The sequence below is a fragment of the Mytilus edulis genome, chromosome 1 (assembly GCF_963676685.1).
Source record: "Mytilus edulis chromosome 1, xbMytEdul2.2, whole genome shotgun sequence".
Taxonomy (NCBI): Eukaryota; Metazoa; Mollusca; class Bivalvia; order Mytilida; family Mytilidae; genus Mytilus; species Mytilus edulis.
Genome location: NC_092344.1, coordinates 30,929,117 through 30,949,537, shown reverse-complemented (window position 1 = coordinate 30,949,537; position 20,421 = coordinate 30,929,117). Strand labels below are relative to the sequence as shown.

At 29.9% G+C, this 20,421-nt stretch overlaps 2 protein-coding genes across 6 annotated transcripts in view; both read left to right on the top strand.

Moving 5' to 3' along the window:
- LOC139529284 (neuroglian-like) overlaps positions 1-20,421 on the top strand; it is a 68,918-nt gene that overhangs the window by 10,586 nt on the left and 37,911 nt on the right. The window contains exons 10-24 of one of the 5 annotated variants that reach the window (XM_071325476.1): positions 155-336; positions 2,111-2,201; positions 2,859-3,146; positions 3,580-3,947; positions 4,625-4,859; positions 5,299-5,444; positions 5,923-6,154; positions 6,579-6,725; positions 7,361-7,549; positions 7,888-8,001; positions 8,528-8,686; positions 9,261-9,401; positions 9,924-9,969; positions 10,925-10,966; positions 15,376-19,344. In XM_071325476.1, coding sequence (XP_071181577.1) covers positions 155-336; positions 2,111-2,201; positions 2,859-3,146; positions 3,580-3,947; positions 4,625-4,859; positions 5,299-5,444; positions 5,923-6,154; positions 6,579-6,725; positions 7,361-7,549; positions 7,888-8,001; positions 8,528-8,686; positions 9,261-9,401; positions 9,924-9,969; positions 10,925-10,966; positions 15,376-15,928 — 2,933 coding nt within the window. In that variant the 3' untranslated portion in view covers positions 15,929-19,344. Of the gene's footprint in view, positions 1-154; positions 337-2,110; positions 2,202-2,858; positions 3,147-3,579; positions 3,948-4,624; positions 4,860-5,298; positions 5,445-5,922; positions 6,155-6,578; positions 6,726-7,360; positions 7,550-7,887; positions 8,002-8,527; positions 8,687-9,260; positions 9,402-9,923; positions 9,970-10,924; positions 10,967-15,309; positions 19,345-20,421 lie in introns of those variants that run through there. The other 4 variants (XM_071325473.1, XM_071325477.1, XM_071325474.1 and 1 more) reach the window with 4 other exon arrangements.
- LOC139529341 (protein draper-like) overlaps positions 1-20,421 on the top strand; it is a 194,142-nt gene that overhangs the window by 169,564 nt on the left and 4,157 nt on the right. The gene's annotated exons all lie outside the window — the stretch shown is intronic.

Here is a 20,421-nt window from a genome sequence, read left to right as displayed (position 1 = left end):
CATATTAAAGTTTTGACTCTAATTTCACAGTCCACTGAACACAGAAAAAGATAATGCAAGTCACAGGGAAATCTGTGAACTATGGACAGATTCTTGTTACATTACGTTATTTATTTAAATCTTATATTAACCAATTTTATTATCAATTTTTCAGAGGAGAAACCACAGTTTATTGTGAGACCTGTTAAAGAATTAAAGGTAGCAGAAACCACAAATGTTTATCTGTCCTGCCAAACTAGTGGTAAACCAGATCCCATTGTCACCTGGTACAAAGGGACACAGCAGATTACTGGTGGGAGGTACCAGATTCAAACCAATGGAGATTTATTCATAACGGTAAATTACTTATAAATCTGTCTAGATTTGTTTGTGTTGAAGCTTTACAATCTCTTTATTATTAGATAAATTCATACAATTGAATATTATTTACTGATTCAATACAACTTTTAACTTAATAATCAAGTATTAATTTTTTTTTGAGATTTGGAATAACTTTTGATGTACAGTAGATTCCGGTTATTTGCATAGCCTATTTGTCAGACAAAATTATGCAATAAAGCGGAGTATGCTTATATCCGAAAGTCCAAATTCAAAGTCAAATAACATCGATAGAAAAGATCAGTGGTACCCTGATCAGTAAAGGAAATCCCTGAAGACAGATGAACGTCTATAATCCACATACAACATACTGAATGTTGATTTATTCTTTTTTAAAAAAGTTATATGTCTAGTGTCAGTGTTATTTTATTTTTGTTTTCTTTAAATAAAGAATATAAACACGTTTTGTTTTAGTTTTAGTTTATTTGCATACCTACTTTCCTTAACCTGAGATACGAAAATAAACTGTTCTAAAAATAGATTTGTTTCTATGACCCGTATGTACACATGTACATTGTTACCCTTTAACTGTTTAACAATACTTCACAGTTTATAATCATTTTAACAATAGATGTGTAATGAATTGCCTTTGATATGCAGTTGCACAGTGAAGTAACACTGTTAATTAAACCTGGTTAGTTTCGTATATGCAAAGCAGTAATGGGGCCTTGTACGGGTTATTTGCTGGACACTAGTGTTGAAAGAGAGAAAATATAATAATAAGAAGTAAATGCTCTTCATAAAATATTACAAATAAATGATTGATGTATGAAATTCTTTAACAATATATAAATGTCCTATAATATATCAGCAATATTTTCAAGTTGAAATAACATTAATTCACAGATCAAATAAGCCCAATTAAGAGTGCATGCACATTGGATAATGATTGATAATAAACAGGAGTTATTGTTTTTAAAATTCACCCCAAATGTAATTATGGACAATTGTTGAAATCCAATCAATTATAATAGAATGATCAGTACTTTTACAACAATTATCTGTTTGACATTTTTATACCCTCGAGGCTTAAAATAGAACAAGGGAAACTTTACCTGTGTAGACATCAAGGTTTATTTTTAAATCAAATTCCATCAAATAAACCTGAAAGAAACTGTTTTAAAACTTTATTTAAATAACACAAAAGTAAATATGAAATACGAACGAAAATAAGGATGCATTCAAAAAAATATACTCATCAAATTGCCGTTTCTGGTCAAAAATCTTGTCAGTTTTAACAAATCATAGCTAGACAGCGAATATTTTTTATGCAATAAACCGAAAGGCCCCTTGTAGAGCTATGCATATAACCGGACAATTTAACATTAGATGTATGGAAAATGGTTTTGTGCAGAAACTATGCAATTAACCAAATTATGCTATGGAGCGGTATGCAATTAAGTGGAATCGACTGTACTATAAGATTGATACTGTGGATTCATCATATTCATTGGATACTAATTTTCATGGATTTCATGGTTACAGAGGAACCATGAATTTAATTGTTCAAAGAATTACAAATTTTCTAAAGGAATGTGCCCAGACTCTACCAATTTTTAACCTTGAAATGAAATATCCACAAAAATAAGTACTTACGAAAATAAATTATCTCGCAGTATATAAAAGATTATTTGAAGTTTGGATCTTCTTGTAATGTTTTATATTGTTCTTTCTGATGCTAGTAACTAATCTATACCGCTTTAAATATTAATGGTTTTGTAATGTTTTACAGAATATTGTACTTTCTGATGCTGGTAACTTCACTTGTGTTGCTGAAAACGCAGAAGGATCTGCTACAGACTGGGGAATACTTATTGTTAGAAGTAAGTTATATACATGTACATCTACCAAATATTTTGCTAGTAACCGTTTAGTAATAAAATAATCAACCAAATATTTACTTAACCGAAATATGTATGTATATGTAGTTGACACATCAAATTGAATGAAGATATCAATGTGGGATTATTGTCCTCTTTGGAATGAGTTGCAGGACACATGCATATACCAATCATCTGTCTATCTGTGTGACTTTCTGTCTTGTTATCGCTCTAACTAGTACAATTCTAGCCAGATTTTTATACAAATTATACTATAGGTTCATATCAGCAATATTTTCAAGTTGAAGTTCAAATTTGGCTTCATGTTATTGGTACAGATTATTTTTAACCAAATTTTTTTCCAAATCGCAACCTTCAAAAATCCTAAGGCTAAGACGGATTTTAAACCTGAAAGTAAATTGTAGAGTAAAATAATTTATCGTTTGGCATTGCTCTACAGTAGGAGATAGATTGGGCTTTTTTGTATGGTTATGTGATAATGTCCCAAAGGGGGAATATAAATCCAAAATACTTATGATGAATGAAGTGATCTCTAGGTCATTAGGAGTTTAGCTCTACTTCTCAGAGGTCAGAGGTGCTTTTGTGTCTTTGTGTATAATTCAAATCAGTTATCTATTTTGAAATGTTCTTTACAAATAGGAAAGACAAGAATAGAACAGAAGCCAGGTGATTTAGAAAACACAGCTAATACAGATGCAAAATTCACATGTTCTGGAACCACAGATTTTGAAGAAGTTGCAAATCTTCGTGTGTATTGGTTGAAGGATGGAAAAGAAATAACAACAAATGACCAGAGAATGACCACTAATGTCCAAGATAATTCTTTGACCATTAGTGGAACAATCAGTAGAGATTCAGGACTGTATACCTGTGTTGTAACTAATGGCTTGGATCAGGAAACAGCATCTGCAATTCTTACTGTCAAAGGTACTTTCGTTTGTTACTAAGAATATTAGGGGGGGGGGGGGGGTGAATTGTAAATCTATTTTTACTATTATCCAACCTATCATATTTTTTTGTCACTGACCATGAACCGTTATTGTAAAAAAATTGAAAATGATTTAAGATATCTTTCTTGTCATAAAATTCACATATTTAAAAAAATGTTTCTCTATTACTCCTAATGATGGGTGAATATACAGAACAAGCATACAATATGACATTGTTCCAAATAAAAAAGAATAGGTGAAAAAAAACCATAAGATTTAAATGGTACTGATTTTTAAATGCGAAAAGTGTTTTTTAAGAAATTTATTAAAAACAAACTGCTGTTTTAAATTATTTCATATGTCAAATTTAGTTTTGTGATAAGAATTACCAGTACACTTCTTACTACTCATGTTGGTCCTTTTTTTTGTAGACAAGCCAGAACCTCCTGTTGATCTTCAAATGAAAGACTGTATAAACAATAAAGTAACACTAAAGTGGACAAAAGGAGCTTTTAACAATGCACCAATACAGTACTTCACCATTCAATACAACACATCCATAGAACCAGATAACTGGGCATTTGCTTCAACAGCAAACCAGTCAGATAACTCTATGATCTTGAGTCTAAAGCCAGGTGTTAGTTATAGCTGGCGGCTGTTAGCCACCAATAAAATTGGAATAAGTGACCCAAGTAAACATAGTGGTGTTTGTACTACCGATACAGCCAAACCATACAAAAATCCAGAGAATGTGAGAGGACTAGGAGACAAACCAAATTACATGGTTGTAGAATGGGTGGTAAGTTCAGTATAATGTCTGCCTTCTGACATGTCTAATACAAAAATCCTTAGAATGTATGAGAACTTGCAGGCGATAAAAAGGAAGGGTGTTGCCTCAACTAAGTTTTGATGATGACAATTTGTAAAAAGTTGTTATGAATTCAGTTTATGGGAAACCATAAATGGGAAGACAATTATTATTGGTATGCAGATGTGTAAACATTGCCACGAGTTTGGTGCTGACTCTTGGGTTATCAAATTAAAAAGTTCAGGGAAAAAAAACTCTTAGGTTATCAAGAAAAAAAGTTCAGAGAATTTAACTCGTAGGTTATCATTGTTATCAAGAAAAAAAGTTCAGGGAAAATAACTTTTAGGTTATCAAGAAAAAAAGTTCAGGGAAAATAACTCTTTGAAAGTTCATTTAATGGGAGTGAGTTGCAAAAGTGAAAGTTTTGTGCGATATCAAATGTTATGGACATGTTGAGTAAAAATAAAAACATCAGAAGAAGATAAAGTTGCAGATGACAGAAAAGATTATAACATTTGAAACAAAATCAAATGTCTTTCACAGAAAGATGTAAAAACATTATTTATATGAAATTTACCAATATGAAGATTGTGTTTGAAGTTTTTACTATATACTATCAATGCAATGTATAAATAAATCTAATGCTATCTATATATGTAAATTTACAGGCTATGCCACCCATTGAACACGGAGGAGATAACTTCAGATACGTTTTATCGATAAGCAGACGCGGAAATAATCCTTTTGATGATACAAAGACCATATCTAATTGGAGGGATGATCGGTTTGAGTTATTGACCAATGATATTTATGTTCCTTACAATATTACCATCAAAGCAGCCAATGAACATGGAGATAGTTCTGCACCACTCAATGTACATACAATTTATTCTGGAGAAAGCAGTAAGTGAATCCTAATAGTTGTTAATTAAAAAATTATTTCATCTGTTTACTGTTAGAACTTTGAATAAGTATTTAAAGGAGAGAAAGTTCTTTTAGAAGTTTTAAAGTATGGCTGTGTGGTTGACCAGATAAATTATTTGATGTGTACATTGCTAACAATAAATAATAAGTAAAATCTGAGTAATATTTGTTGTACAGTCATGACTTTGATAACAGTGATTTCTAAATTAAGAAAAATAATGATTTTTTTATACCAAAAAAGTTACATCATTTTAGCAAAAAAAATGTGAAGCAGCACATGGTTTCTTGTTAGATGTCAAGGTCATTACATATTTTAATTGTTTTATAAATAAGAACAATTGATTAAAAAAAATACTGCTTTCCTAAAATAACCGAATAACATTCATACAAATAGATTATAAATAACTGTCTTTTACAGAGCCTGATTCAAGTTTGAGAGTAGATGGTTTTGTTGTTGACAATACAGCTATGGAAGACAACTCCGCAAAGTTCTACTGGAACTGGGATATGGACCTCAATAATAATCTCCAGTCAGGTCTAAATGGAAAGTTCAGAGGATTTAAGGTATTTAAAGGTTCAATAGTACATTGATTCAAAGGCATTATTTAGTATGAGTTAAGTATAAAATTAAGAGATTATAAAATACACTGTCACACTTTTAACCTTAACTTAAGGGTAGACCTTGGTTCATGGAGAAAACTCTTTCAATCAGTTATGCATTTGTAAAATACAAGTTTCAAATATGTATTTAAAGCATTTATCATTGTTTATCTGAAACAGATTTTTCTGCTTTAGTATCCTTTAGAGATTGCAGGCTAAACATTGTGGATTTCTGCCTTATTCATTTGTTGATCAATTTATATGACTGAATATTTCTTCCTACCTGAATACTTTTTAAAGTATTCATTAAAGTTTATTGATTTGACTATTGTAAAAATATAAGAAGTCTTTGAAAATATTGCCCTATGGCTGACAAATCATTACAAAACTGGTAGATAAATTTTAGGGAATTTTAAGTTTGATTATAATAACTTTCTTTAAGATACAATATTGGGTCAAAGACAAGAAGAAAGTGACCTTCAGAGAAGATGAGGTTTTAGAGAAAGATTTAAAGTCTCGTTATGGATCAAGAAAAAAACGGTCTGTCACAGAGCTCATGTACACAGTGCAAGATTTACTACCATACACTTATATGGAGGCACAGATTTGTGTGATGAATACACATTATGTCAGTGGACCAAGTGCTATTGTGTCATTTGTTACTGCAAGGGGAGGTTAGTATCTTTCAGGGTTTTTTTTTCTATAAAGGGAGGTAATAGAGGTTGTCATTAATCTAATCGTCACATTCGTCACCACTCTGTCGATCCCCTGGAGAGAAGTGGAGTCAACCGAGATATGGCGATTGCCTATTGTCATTGACAATCTGTGTCCCTTTCATTGGTAGGGGATATAACTATATATGTCACAGTTGAAGGAAAAATTATGAAAACAAGTTTTAAAAAAATATACAGATGAGCTTTAAGCAATGTTAAAATAATATGTTTGTTAAATCCATTTCAAATTTTATAAAAAGTACTTTTTTTCAGTTCAGAAATTGTTTCCGCTTATCAATGAGCTTCATACATCAAAAGATAAGATTTTGAGCATAACAGTGATAAAGACTTAATTCGATTAATGATTCTTATTCTACTTTTTCAGTCCCAGGACCTGTGGAAAAATTACGTGCCTTAGTTGTTGGTAGTAATTTTGTAGAGCTGACTTGGAACAAACCTGAACTTTTGAACTCACCTATAGATGTTATAACCAACTCATACCTACAGGGATATGATGTTGGATTTCAGACAGGTAAAATTTTTTTGGAGAAAACAAATTCGCCTTTTTGTACTTTTAAACCAATCATTGTTGTGTATGCTTCTGAAAATGTTAGAATGTATTAGATTCTGAAACGGCAAAACATGTGCTCTCGGTTAGATTTAGGCAAAGTTTTGATTAAAAAGTGTTAAGATCTTCTTCTGAATGCACAATCCAGTCTTTATGTCAAAGATATATTACTTTCTTTTTTTCCAGAAAAGACACAGCTTATTGTAACTTATGTTTTTAACCTTACTTAAGAAATAAACTTGGAATGCATGGAAAGGCTTTGGATGCACTTTATTTAGATACCAACTACCCATCATATGAAATTTTCATTTGACGTTTATTTCTTACTCAATTGACAATTGACAACCAGACACAATTTATTTTTTGGACAGCATCCCATCCTCTTCGCACAATAATCAATTTTGTAACTGCCCATGCCTCTTATAAAGAGGACAATAGGAAGAGAATTAAGGAAATTTTTGATTTTGGTGTAATTTTTGAATTACTTCTTCTCAAAGACATCATATAATACCATATTTTTGTCATAATCATAGAAAGAAAGAGAAGTTAAACTTGAGAGCTTTATTGCATTTTTAATCAAGTAAACATTTTTTTTGTAGTGGCAGGATTAGATCTTGGTAAGATGCAAGAGATGGACCCTCAGATAGTTGACCCTCGTCGTAACACTACAGTTCTAAATGGTCTGACTGCTAACCAGAAATACAGGATTCATATGTGGGGAAGAACTGAAAATGGACGTGGTGAAGCGTCATTTGTAGAGCTATCAACAGCTAAAACTTCAAGCATGAGTAAGATAATTGAAATTAGAAAATTCTTTCAAGTTCACTGAGTTACAATTTAAAAAATTTTATTTCTGTAAATTTAGGAATTTCAAGCTTCAGTGGAAGAAAAACAATGTTGCGAGGAATATATGAACTAAAATTTTATTCTGTAAGCATTATTCCTTTACAGCAATATCTGAAAGCACATACATGTATGTTTGAAATATGAATGGGTAATGTCAACTTGTTTTACCTTTTGACTGCTATTTACAGGCTTACATGACAAGGCAATATGACAGATTACAGACATTTTAGGCCTTTGGGAAAACTGTAATAAATAAAACTAAATGTTATTTGTTTTGTAGGTGTACCTCCATTTTCTATCAGAAATGTTAATTCTACCTTCTTCAATGTAACCTGGACGACCATCGCAAACAAGAAATATGGAACTGTTGCTTTTGTTGAATACCGTAAAGATGGTATGATTGTTTTTCTATTTAAAACAAATTATAAGATTTTGAAGATCAGTGAATAGAAGTATAAATCTGGTTATTTATTTCTAATCATATTAAAAAAACCTTTATTTAAATGTTTCAGGAAACAAGAATAAACATATTAAGTAAATTTCAAGTTGATACTCTTTTTACAATGCAATCCCATATGATAAATCAAAGATTGTTTTCAAAATTTCAAAATGTTTATCTAATATTTACCATAGTTCAAACTTGAAGAGAAACATGGTTGCATGATGCAATATTTGACTGTGATTGACTAGCATGACTAGTTTAATAAACTTTCCTGAAATACAAATTAAATGAATTGGAACATAAGAAGACGATGATTTCGAGATTGTCTACAAGTCATCCCCATTTATTGCTGCTTCTGGAGCACTTAGTTCTCATTAAAAACTATCGAAAAAAATCAAATTATTTTTACGTTGCATGTCTACTTTAAGTATAAGGACTTGAATGTTGTAAAGTTTAATATTTTTGTGTTATCTTATAGGTGTTGCTGATTGGCAACAGTCACCACAGGAAGTATCTAAGAGCTGGATAGGTATAGCTAATCTCCAGTCGGGAACATCATATGAAATGCGTCTGTCAGTCACTAACGGTGGAAATACAGCATCAAGTGAAATAGAAGTAGTAGAAACCAAAGGAATACGTAAGTATGAGGGTGGGATTAGATGGTCAAGTGATATACTGGTCAGTGGAATGTTTTTGACAATTTTGTGATCATGATTACATGGCTAATTTCCCCTCGGTAAATCAATATAAAAGAGAAGAAAACTCAAAAATAAAATCAAGCAAACAGGTTTGGTCATAGATATTGTGAAAGGTACATTTATGCAAAATTTTCGATTTTCATTTTCCAAAAATTTAGTCATTTTTCTATTTCTAATGCAAAAATAATGTGTATCGCATGAAGATGACATTAAATTTGTCTATTTACAAAAGAAATACTATGTGATTAATCTACCTAATGAAAAGTCATTTGAAGGGAATCCTCATTTCCTTCTAAAGACAGTAAATTAGATGTATATCATAGGGCTAAGAAAACAAGAAATCTGACATATAGTTGCATGGACTCTTAACAGCACATGTTAGAACAATGATGTAGTACATTAGCTATGGTGAATTGTCATTGGTCACTAAATCATTTTATTAAATGTTTAATGAATCATTCTTGAAATGCTATGTATAGAATTTTGATAAATTTTATTTCTTTCTTTTAATAGCTGCAGCATTCAGCTTGGGAGCCAACTTTGGATGGTTTATAGGACTGATAATATCAATACTGCTTATTATAGCACTGGCCGTACTTATCTATCTGATGTACAAAAGACGACCTGAACCTCAAAAACAAAGACCGTACACAGGTATGTATTGACAAGCGAGAGTAAGGATAGAAAGAAAAAAAAAACCTTCATATTAAAACGGTATTATACAAGATATCTCAAGTAAATTGTAATTGTTCAATTCCTTTTTTTTCATTTTTAATAAGGTACCTCAGTGGCCGAGTGGTCTAAGTAGTTACTACTGTAATCACTAGCCAATCAACACTGAGTTTGTGAGTTTTAACCCCACCCGAGTGGGTGCACTCGACTCCAATCTTAATTGACTAGGGTTGTCAGTTTTCTTATCGAAGGTCAGTGGGTTTTTTCTGGGCATTCCAGCTTCCTCCACCAGTATAAACTGGCCACCACAAAATAGCCTAAATGTGGCGTTTAAATCAATCAAACATCGTTTTAAAAGAAATTTATGAACAACCTTTCAAAATTTATCAGTATATAGTAAAATGCAATTGTTTAAAGTAAAACTCATATGCATTGGTAATCAGATAAGAATGAAAAAAATTGAAGCACAAGAAATCTTAAATGTTGTCTACTGTCTTTTTTTAGCTCCACCCAGAAGGAGAGCCAATGATGGTTATGGTGATGATAGAAGGTATGTATTTGATTGGTCAGTTTGTGTAAGTTCATGGGTCACCGATGGTCTTGCTTTTATTGTTGATTATATATGTATATACCTTATACTGTTATAGATATGTTTAAACCCAGAAAATATAATTTTGGTGTAGTGTTTCACATGTATATCAGATATATGAAACTGGTGTTAAATACTTTTATTCTAGAAATGGAAAATTGTGAAAAGATAATAAATTAAATCATTCTTCTGTTCAGTTTCATAGAGCATTTGGTTTAAAAAATTGAATTGCCATTTTAATATTTACCTGATCTTTTCATGATCAAAAAGGTAGATTTAACATTATATATAAAATTCTCTTCTTTTTACTGAATTGTATTGCGTTAATTTGTTAATTTTTGAATTTTAACTGTGTTTTTTAATTGAATTTTGCTGTTACCCTATTTGCTATCCATTTCAATTCTTGATCCAGTTAATCTGTAGTTCTGATATACATGTTGGGTGTGTGCTTATTTTGTTAATACCAGTTAATAATGCATCAATGTTGGATTAGGTAAAAACAAGTTAATATCTAAATATTTTTTTTAATTTGAACTTATCTTTTATGATTTGGATTATATATTTTAATAACAAGTTACAACAATTTTATATAACAAATTAAGGATTTTGCATACATAAATAAATTTAGTTAACACTATACTAAACTAGAATAGAAAAACAAATATATTTAAATCACAGTTTTGATTCAGTTTTTTTACATTTGATATAACAGCTACTATGAGTACTGATAACCTGTTTAAAAATTCAAATCTTATGAGGAAAATTATAAATATCAGAAATACAGTTTTCTAGCAATACCATAGAAAAGGAATAGAAAAGAGCAATTGAAAATATTTCAGAATTCAGAAACAGTCTCTCTTCTACACCCTTTTCTATATATTTCACTAACTATGATGTGAGTGTTTGGTAATTTCAGGGATGTTAAATATTCTCCAACACCAAGACGGGGGTCTACAAGGTTATCAACTGCCTCTATATCTGCTACTTGCTTTGCTTTGGTTTTTCTGAATGCTTTTTTAAGTTGCCTCTTTCAGATACAATTATTTGTGCAAATAGTGCTATTTTTGCTGAAAAAAAGCCAAGTTTTTTTTTCCTTTGAAAGGCTGTTTGCTGTTCTCAGAAATTCACATTTTAGATATTTAATCTCATTGCAAGGCTTGGTGGCTTCATTTTGTGAAATGAAAATGCATGTTCAAACATTTTCTTGCCATGATTTATCTTTGAAATGAATGTCTATATTTATAATGAAGGGTCATGTGTTGAGGTTTGAAGGAACTTTGTTGATATATATTTTTCTTATTATTTTAAAACATTTTAGGTTTTTTCAGCAAAAATATCAATTTTGGTAATTTTAGACATCTTAAACCTAATTACAATTGGGGAAACTGGTTCACTGGAGGTGAATTTCCTACATTTTAATTGAAAACCTTAATTAAAAACAGACGTTTTCCCATTGGGAACTTTGGAATTTATTGTCATAACAATCCAGCAGCAACTGCATTCAGTGTCTATATTTTCAGTTGAAATTGTGTTCCAAAGGTTGGACTTCCTGACATGATTTCTTGATAAGGGGAATAAGGTTTCATGGAAGCTACTGAAATACAGGTTTTTGTGGTAAATTGAAGTCATATCTTCAAAGTTGGAGGGACTTAATCAAGATTTGGTTGATGTAATTCTCTCTCTTGTCACAAATGACTGTGGACATTTTGCATTTGTCATTACAACGACCAGTTTCTCAGGCTTTCAAAATTTTCTATTTAGTGTTCTGTAGACATATGCCTTTTGGTTCTTTTTTTTTGCCATGGCATTTTCAGGTTTTTTGGACTTATAAGTTGGAATGTCCCTTTGGTATTTGTTGCCTTTTTTCCCCTAGTTTTTGACATAACTGAGTGCAAGTTATAACTAGATAAATACCTGTCTTTAATTTGTGGGTATTGATTGCTTAGTAACTGGAGTACACAATGTTTTTATCACTAGTTTTTCAGTATTGTTTGATCTTTTGTTGATATTTGTTATATTAGCTTTGATTTATAAAAAAAGGCAACCAAAATTTAAGAACTTACTAAGTAGCATTCAGATAAAAGTAATAATCTATCATTTCTGATAATTGAAATTTAAAAAAAAATCACAGTAGAAAGAGGCATCTTGAGCATAGTGTGCATGAATTCACCATTTCAGAATCTAATGCATTCTGGGTAATACTTTCAAAAAGGAACACCTTTAGTGATTGGTTAAAAGTGTCATAAACAATGGGAATTCAACCAAGGACATGATGTTTTGGGGTTTGAATGATAAAATTACCCATAATTCTTTAGATTCTGAAATGGCCACTTGAAAACTAGTTTATGGGAACAAGGTTAAACTGGAACTGTGCTGGTACTCTGCTCATTTTGCATGAACTGAAGAATGAAACTTTACACGCTTATCATGTTTTGCACTGCTTTATTCATAGTGTTTATAGTTTATCTGTGTAATTATAGTGATAATTGTTATGATTTTGTTTATTTTACATTTTTATTTAACTACTTACAAATGGAAAATAAGAAGGTTTGTTTTATTTCAATTGCATTTTTTTTACTATCAAATTGATTAATGGTTAAAGGTGTCTTAAATGGTTTTTTTTCATCAATGATTTTATTTGTTTTAATTTTAATTTTGATTCTTATTTAATAAAAAAGTTATTTACTTTAATTGTGCCATTCTGTATACAGTGGAACATGTATTGTATTTTAAAGACTATTAAACACATGCACAAATGTTTATAATCTAAATAGTAAAAAGTAAAATCACAAAAATACTGAACTCCGAGGAAAATTCAAAACGGAAAGTCATTAATCAAATGGCAAAATCAATTGATAAAACACATCAAATGAATGGACAATTGTCATATTCCTGACTTAGTACAGGCATTTTCAAATGTAGAAAATGGTGGATTGAATTTGGTTTTTTAGCGCTAAACCTCTCACTTGTATGACAGTCACATCAAATAGTCAAAATATATCAGTTTTGAGAAACGTATAATAGATCTAGAAAATCTGACCATTAATACAATTCCACTGTATACAAATGGCATATTTTATAAATGATACGAGTACTGTGAATAACATTGAATCTTACCATACTACTTCTGCTTATATCATTTTCTGTGTACTCAGGATGGTTCCATTTTATCATAGAACTAAAAAACAAATCCAAATTATAATGAATAACACAAGACCAACATTTTATTTTAAAAAAAAACAATAGCCAAAAATAAAAAAAAATAAAACTTGATGTTTTTTGCAAACTTTTTTCTATTTAAGAAGAAAATCTGTCATTATCAAATTTATGATCATGTGAATGCTAGTTTTGTGACAAAATGGACAACATCTTTATCACTCTTAATCATAAAAATGCACAACTGTCTTGTTTTCTCATGTTTGTGTTTCAATTTTGCACTACATCTGCTACAGCTATAAATCCAGTATATCTTCAGAAATATTGGAACTGGCTTTTTGTCTTTATTATCATGACTTTTTGTCAAACAGACGTATGAAGATCTATGAAGAGCAAAAAAAATAAATGAAAAAAATGTTTCTATTTTTGATACTGTTCATATTAAAACAGCTTCGTCCTTTCTCAAAACCCTTTTACTAATATGTTTTACCAAATTGCAGTTAAACTGATTGACTGGAACAATTTGGTTTCTCACAAGGACAAAGCCTTTGAAATAATTTTAAAAAGATTTAGAAATTAAATTAAAAAATTTAAAGGATCAACATTGTATCAGTATCATAGCATGAACATTGAACAGATGAAATTGTTTTTCTTTTAATTTTTTGGTTGAATTATTATGGACGTCTACTCTCCATAAATATGTTATAATGATGAAGCAAATAGTTTGCAAGTTAACTTTTCAAGTTTGAGACTGTTTGAAATACAAAATGTAATTGGCCACATTTTATGTCTCACAATTCACATTTTGTACTTGTCCTTCATTTTCTTTTCTGTTATTCTCTATATCTTTTTCTATCTGTATTTCTTTTTTAAACATGAGAGGCTGAATGAATAAAAAAAAATATCTGAGAATTGCTCTGTTTTGGCTTAATAAGAGAAAAAGGTTTTTTGAAGTTCATTATCAAAATATTAAAGAAGGAAGATCTTTTTTCGGCAAAAGTTGTTTCTAACTGTTTCTTACAAATTTTAGAAACTTTAGAGCTGGTGAGAAAGTTTTGAAATTCATGGATAAGAATATTCTTTTGCCAGACTATTTTCAACTCAAATTAATCCTTGAAACATGTATCCAAATTAAGTTTCACATTCCTCTAAACAATAGGTTTTCAAATATTCATTCAGCATATATAACAACAGTCTTTGCTTGCATTGTGTATAACCACCCTACATGTGTGTAATTGTGTTTCTGTGTTTCTGTGCAGGCTATTGCTCTACTAATGCTTGATATAGAATCCCTCTAGGCAGTTGTAATGTTATTTTATACCAAAAATTATTAAGGGAATTCTGCATGTTAAAAATGTATAAATAAATTGACTTGCACGTACATGTTAAATGTTTGAATGCATGCAGATTATTTGTTTAGTTTATGAATTATGTTTGATGAAACTCATTTCAATGTGTTGGAAAGGGAATTTGATGCTTTTTTTTCCAGAAATGCCAAACAAGAACAAACAAAAGTAGAACTAACTGAAACACATATATCATTGGTAGATTTACACATTTTAACATTAGAAAAAAGCTCACTAACATTGGTTTAAGAGCCTATTTATCTGATGAGCTTTAGGCAATTATATTCATTGAAATCAAATTTTATTTGTTTGACTGTACTTTAAATTATGTTTTTTACAGAAAAGTATTTAAAACTGCAAACAAATATTGAAAAAAAATTATATGAATTAGGCGAATTCTAGGCCATGTTTTAAGGTAGAAATAATCGATTCGTTAAGCCTTTTACTTTTATATCATTCTTATATTATTTCGAATTATGATATATGATTAGGAATCTCAATATACATCAAGGGAAATTGCAAAAACAGTCTTATAAAGCAGAAAACCACTTGTAGCAGAACCCTTCAATTCTAAGGGATCTCTAATTTACTGTGCTTTTAATGTATTAGATTATTGTATTACTTTTACAAAATTGAAAATAGTTTTCTCTCCAAAAGTATGAAGTAAGATAAAAGAGAATAACATTACAATTGCCTTGTGTTGTTTGTACACAACATACAGCATGTTTGCACATTTCTTCCTCTTGCTTTACTAACTAATCATCTCTTAAGCTAAGATTCATTATGTGTTATTTTACAGTACTCAGGACATTGTCCATAAGAGTTCAGGTTCTTTGAACAAAGGATACGACAATTATAATTACAGTGACAGAGAATACCATGATGATGATGGTGGTTTCAACAGAGATGACGACTACGATCGACGAAGGGACGATGATTACGACAAGAAGGGATATGAAGGGGACAGATATGATGATTATGATAGGAGAGGATATAACGATAGTTATGATAAACGTTATGATAATGATGATTATGATCGTCGTGATGATGATTACGATCGCCGTGATGATGATTATGATAGGAGAGATGATGATTATGATGACAGGAGGCGGGATGATGATTATGATGACAGAGGGAGATATGATGATAGAGACAGACGTTATGATGATGACTATGAGGATGAGAAGAGACGGTACAGCGACCACAGTGATAAGGACCGCTATGGAGATGATGATAAAGATTATGAGCCTTACTCAAGACGACCTGATTACGACAGGACACCAAGCTATGACAACAGACCACCAAGTTACGGGGAAGAGGTAGATATCAGGGAACCAAATAAATTTGACGCTGATGGTTACCCCATCGATACTACGCCACAAACCCCAAAAACTCCTGGGACATCTAGTTTTGTATAAATCTGAAAACATTTCTCACTGAGAAACTATATTCAAACCATTATGCATAGTCCATATAGGTGGTTATAAGATTTTTTTTGGTTTATATTTTCCTTCCATTTCTTGTTGATATAAACTTTGATCAAAATTGATTATTTCATTAATTGTATATAATTAGTAAATTTTGTATTTCATTTGTCAGGATTTGTGCCACATTTGAATAACGGAACTACATGTTTTAGCAGATCATCTTGTTTTGATTGTTTCAAATGAAATTTAGTTTTTAAGTGCTAATCAAGTGACACAAAATGGCTTCCATAATTTGTACAAATAAAGCATGAGTTCATATTTCACTCATAGATGAAAACATGTACTACACAAAATAGGGAGGCAGTATCTGAATACAAAAGCATTTATTTTTGCATATCTTATAATCATGATATTTCAAACTCTCAATTAATTGTTAAAAAAAACTTCGTGATGCAAAAGAAATGTTTATATGATTTTTAGCAAAACTTATTGGAAAATACAATTGAAAACCGACCATTGATAATGTTACATTCTCCATAATCGATATCAAGGGAAATACACTTTGATAGTAGATTTTTCATGATGAAAACTATGCAAATTTTCTTCTGTACCTTCAGTTGTTTTCAGACATCAGAAAGGGAAAACCATTCTTGAATAAGTCATGTGCAAGATTTTATTATATGTTTCTTCTTCCTTTCAAGTTAAAAGGTTAAAAATTGTGTATTTTTGTTGTTATCATTAGATATGAAAGGCCTAGATGAAAAAAATGAGCACATTTCTCTTCATTCATCTATGTACATAGTATATATTACAAGTTAAGTGATAATTTTGAGGTAGTTACATATCATGTGCCATAAAATAACTTTTTTTATGCTTTTTACCTATTTTGGAAAAAGATAGTAATTCAATTTAATGGTTGTAAATGTAAATTATTCAGGGGTCTCTTATTTACATTTATTCATTTGAATGTAATTTGGAAAGTTTGAAGGACAAGATATCCTTCTAAATTGGTTGTGGAGTTTTTAGATGAAATTTATCACAAGAATCAGCTTGAAGTCTCCAAACTTTTAATATTTATATTATGATTATAAGGCATTGAATTTACTTGATTTCTTGGCAGATTGAATATATGTTTCTTTCCTGTAACTGATACTCTTGAAATTATAAGCATAATTATTCTTTAAAATACTCTTCTTTTTCCAAGTGTTTTTGAGATTATGGATTATTTTGACAATTCCAATTCAGATATTCATTGGTATCTTTCAGGTTATTGGCTACTTAACTAAATTCCAATTGATATATATGCATTGGTATCTTTAATATTATTGAATATTTTACCAAATTCCAAATGCGATATGCAATTGGTATCTTTGAGATTATACTATTTTATCAAATTCGAAATAAGATGCAATTGGTATCTTTGAGATTATTGAATATTTTACCAAATTCTAATTTAGATATGCAATAAGTATCTTTGAGATTATAGAATATTTTACCAAATACCAATTAAGAGATGCATTTGTATCTGAGATTTTTTAATACTTTACTAAATTCCAAATAAGATATTTATTGGTACCTTTGAGATTAATGACTATTTTACCAAATTCTTAATAAGATATGCATTGGTATATGAGATTATTAAATATTTTACCAAATTCCAATTTGAAATATATGCATTGGTATTTTTGAGATTATGGAATATCCTACTAAATTCCTATCAAGTTACTCATAATTAGTATCTTTGAGATTATGAAATACATTACGGTACTCCATTTTGATTAAGATATCATTGGTATCTGAGATTATTGAAATTTATTTCTGAGAATATATATTTTGAATCTATTTGAAAATACTGAGTATATAGTAAAACATTTTATGATATTGTACTTACTTTTTAATTGATTCTGTTTATAACTATGAGATTTTGTATACCATCAATTTACATTTTTGTGTATGTCAAGAAATCTTTAGGTATTGGAGGCATTTTTTTTTATCAAGACAGCTTCTAATGTATTAACATATATTAATGTATATAGTAGACAATTAGACTAACAGTTGTTATTTATATTCAAGTAAAACACATTTTCTTTAAAGAAACAGATTGGTTATAATATAAAATGTTTGAAATTTTGATTGTGACCACAAATACTTGTCATATTTTTTTCTCAACAGCTTTAAAACATTTAAACAAAAGCTAACCGAACTGTACACTTTTCATATCATAGAGGTAAAATGAATAGGACTTAGCAGCATTTGTAAATATATAAAGTTTTATTTGACCATATCTAGATAATGGAGCTTATTCAAGTGTTATTGAACATATCAAGGAAGTTACATGGATTTTATATGTATTTACATCATTTATAAAATTTTATATTCATTTTTTTTAACAATTTATTTTATCTTTGGTTTTGATTGAAGGCAAACACATCTGAAGAATATTGTTTTTTTGTTTAACATTTTTTAAAATAAGAATTCCATTCAAACTGTAATAAAAGCAAAATGAATCACACTTTATACAAAATATGTCAAGAATCCTCAATTAAAGTTCACATGTTTTAAAAATACTCCTTTTTTGGGGGGAATTTATGAATTTACCCAAAAAACTGCAATCTCTGACTCCAATTTTCACATTTTGTCTTTATTGTCTCTATTCTTTATTTATGATTAAAACTGGAAACTATTTGTACAGTTACTGTTGTGAAGTGCTTGACACTGAAATCTTTTTTTGTTTTTTTACAAACATTAATATTGTTGTTGTACTATTAAATGTAATTGAATCTACGAGATTATAGTTTTCAATCACTTAGAGGATAACATGCAATAGTGTTATTGGCATTTAATAAAAGAAATAAGAGATTTTATTATGTTTTTCAATTAAGTAAAAATTAAAAATTCTATTTTTTTCATGTTTCATTTTGTTATATTATCCTTTTTTTCTGCATTATCTAAATAAAAATTCATTTCCATGAGAAGTATATCAACTGTTCTTTAAATGAGATTATATTCTTCAGAAATAAAGTTATTTGAAAAAACTGTAACACAGATCTGATACTCTCGTCTCTGATGACATGTTTTACTTTTTTTGGTAATTGATATTTTTTATAACACGATTTTAATTTTAGAAAGCAATTGTTTACTGCAATATTAAGGCATTGATTATTATGTATATACACATATCTGGAGTTTTTTTATGTGTCTAATTATATGCATCAATCTTTGAGCATTTATTTACATTCCCATGAAAGAGTCTGATGTTTTGATCATCATTGTACATACTCTCTCTAATATACTATACATTCCATATGAACATATCATTTTACCAATATTTTATACCAAATCATTGATAATTATACTTGTACATAACTAGATCTGAGATTTTATCAATAAAACCTTATATTCATAAATTTTCTTTCCTTTTTTAATGATGGAAAACCAGAAGTACATGTATATGAAAAATTTACAGAAATTTAACTAAATAGACAAATAGTCATCAAAGATACAAGGCTTAGAAATAACGATTCAAGATGATTCAAGATGGTTCTTATGACCATATTGGAAATCTTCCTATATCTATATAGCACTCATTAGTGGCATTTGAACAGCTGGGGGCCAAAATCAATTGATCCTAACTTGAAAAGAACTACACACCAAAATGACAAAATGACAAACCAAATCTGGCTATGTTTTTGCCTGTGTAACAAACTAGAAAAAAAATATTTCATTTAGATTATCATCTACTCTGCTATGTTACTCAATTTTGCGGAAACAGCAAAACTGTTTGCCCAACTTTTAAAACTATACACGAACTCTATGGACCAAATGAAGGCAATAGAGATGTGTCTTGAGAATGTCTTCAATTGAATTTTAGTAAATGAAGATAACACTTTTTAATGAGTGTATCTGGTGCACCACCAGGAGCATTCAAACCCCCAAAAAATTGTATTTGCAGGAAGTGTAAGTACTTTATTGCATAAGAGATATATCACCAAAATAGACATCAAAAGGAGTGACCAAAACATCTAAGATCAACCTTGCCCGATGGAGTTTGAAACCTAGTATAAGAAAACAGTTTCTAAATCTATCAACTGAGAAAATATGAAAGGTATAATGACTTCTTAGATAATGATATTAGACTGCACTTTGTTTTATCATCTCAGAAATTTCTGTTTGAAACAAAGTAAAACATAGTAGAAATGATATACAGTATATCCCAGCTTTGCTGATTTGCTTGAAAATACACGTTTTAGATATGTAGGACTCTAAAGTATGATGGGGACGCTTAAGTACGATGGTCACGCTAAAGTGCGATGGTCTCCGCTAAAGTGTGATGGTCTCCGCTAAAGTGCGATGGTCCACAAAAGTATAGACGTAATACACGTACTATGGATTATGACGTGAACAGTCTTTTATACAAACAAAAAATGAACATGCCCAAAGATAAATGTAGAATATTTGATTAACAACTTTAAAGCAAATGTCCA